General features: G+C 39.3%; 1 protein-coding gene across 1 annotated transcript in view; it reads right to left on the bottom strand.

The window, feature by feature from the left end:
* LOC119588232 overlaps positions 1 to 1152 on the bottom strand; it is a 29402-nt gene extending 28250 nt beyond the window's left edge. Inside the window, exons 1-2 of the mRNA XM_037936931.1 lie at positions 1058 to 1152; positions 613 to 754 (exon numbers count right to left, since the gene is read on the bottom strand). Coding sequence (XP_037792859.1) covers positions 613 to 754; positions 1058 to 1152 — 237 coding nt within the window. The remainder of the gene's footprint in view (positions 1 to 612; positions 755 to 1057) is intronic.
* Positions 1153 to 1312: the final 160 nt, after the last annotated feature.

Here is a 1312-nt window from a genome sequence, read left to right as displayed (position 1 = left end):
CTCTCTCTCTAAATTTCACTTTTCAGAAACTCAGGTAAATTATGTCAATCAGACGAACAAAACTTAGAAGTGAAGGTTAAAGTTTAACTCCTTCAGGTGTGCGGCCATGAACCTGTAATCTGTTCTGTCCAATCAGGTCACACGTTGCACCCTTCGTTAGTGGAGGGGTAGGAGGGGGGGGGTTGAGAAAATGCTCTGGTATACACTTGGTTACATAGAGCACGAAGCAAAACGAGGACAGACATCATCATAACAATAGAGTAAACGAATTTTTTTTTTCCTCACGACGATAATTGGTCCGAATTCTTCGAAACATGTATAAAAAAAAAAAATACGGGAGATGACACAAGAAAGCAGTTTTTCCCCTAAATATATAAACCTTCTAAATCCTAACTGCATCCCACACTCACCAATACCTCCTGTGACCTTGTCAACACCCTCCCCCTCTTCCCCGTACATAAAAATAAAAAAAGTCTAAAAATAGTATTCTAGAATTTATAACTTCTCGAACACACTTCACGCGTTCGAAACGTCTCGCCGATATTTCGAATCCGCAAAAAACGTGGTAGAGACGGGCGGAGGAGACACTGCCGTTGCTGAAAACCGGCTGACATTATGAAGTGGTGTAAGTGGTATCAGCCCCTTAAGAGGTGCCATCACACCGCACCTGGGTCCTTGCATGTTGCACCGGGACGTGTTGCATGGGCTTGCTCTGTGTGTGGCGAGAGAGATGCAGATGGTAGACCAGGAGGCGCTATAATGTTTATGTTTATGGTGATGGTGATCACGATCTTAATATCAATAACAATAATGGCTATGGTGATACTATACTACTAATATATTAAACAGATATCATTGACAATAATTATGATTACTGTACCAGAAACAAAACAATGCAGACAAAAGTTATGCAATATATATTTTTTTAAGTAATAAAAATAACGATAACCTTAACGGTGATGATTTTAATAATAATGTTTGGAGAAATAAAAATAGTAAGTCTGAATGTGATGATATCAGCAAAACAAATTTTGCACCTTTTTTTTATATATTCAACCTGACTAATTCACCGTCTTCTAAGAAACATGACTTAGGATAACGGAATCTGCTTTCAGCAAGGCCTAGTTCAGACCAAGATACATTGTTGCTCATCACTGTATCTGAAACAGTAGCTCAACTAATCCAAAAATGTCTCGCAACTGTTGCGAGACATGATTCATACCCGCGTCCAGACCAAGATACTTTGTTGAGCAACAGTCCCGCAACAAAGTATATGAAGAGCCGTTCACCAATTGAACAAATTTGTTTCGTA

Source organism: Penaeus monodon, chromosome 23 (genome assembly GCF_015228065.2).
Source record: "Penaeus monodon isolate SGIC_2016 chromosome 23, NSTDA_Pmon_1, whole genome shotgun sequence".
NCBI lineage: Eukaryota > Metazoa > Arthropoda > Malacostraca > Decapoda > Penaeidae > Penaeus > Penaeus monodon.
The sequence above is the reverse complement of the archived record's forward strand: the minus strand, read 5'-3'. Positions and strand labels throughout refer to the sequence as shown.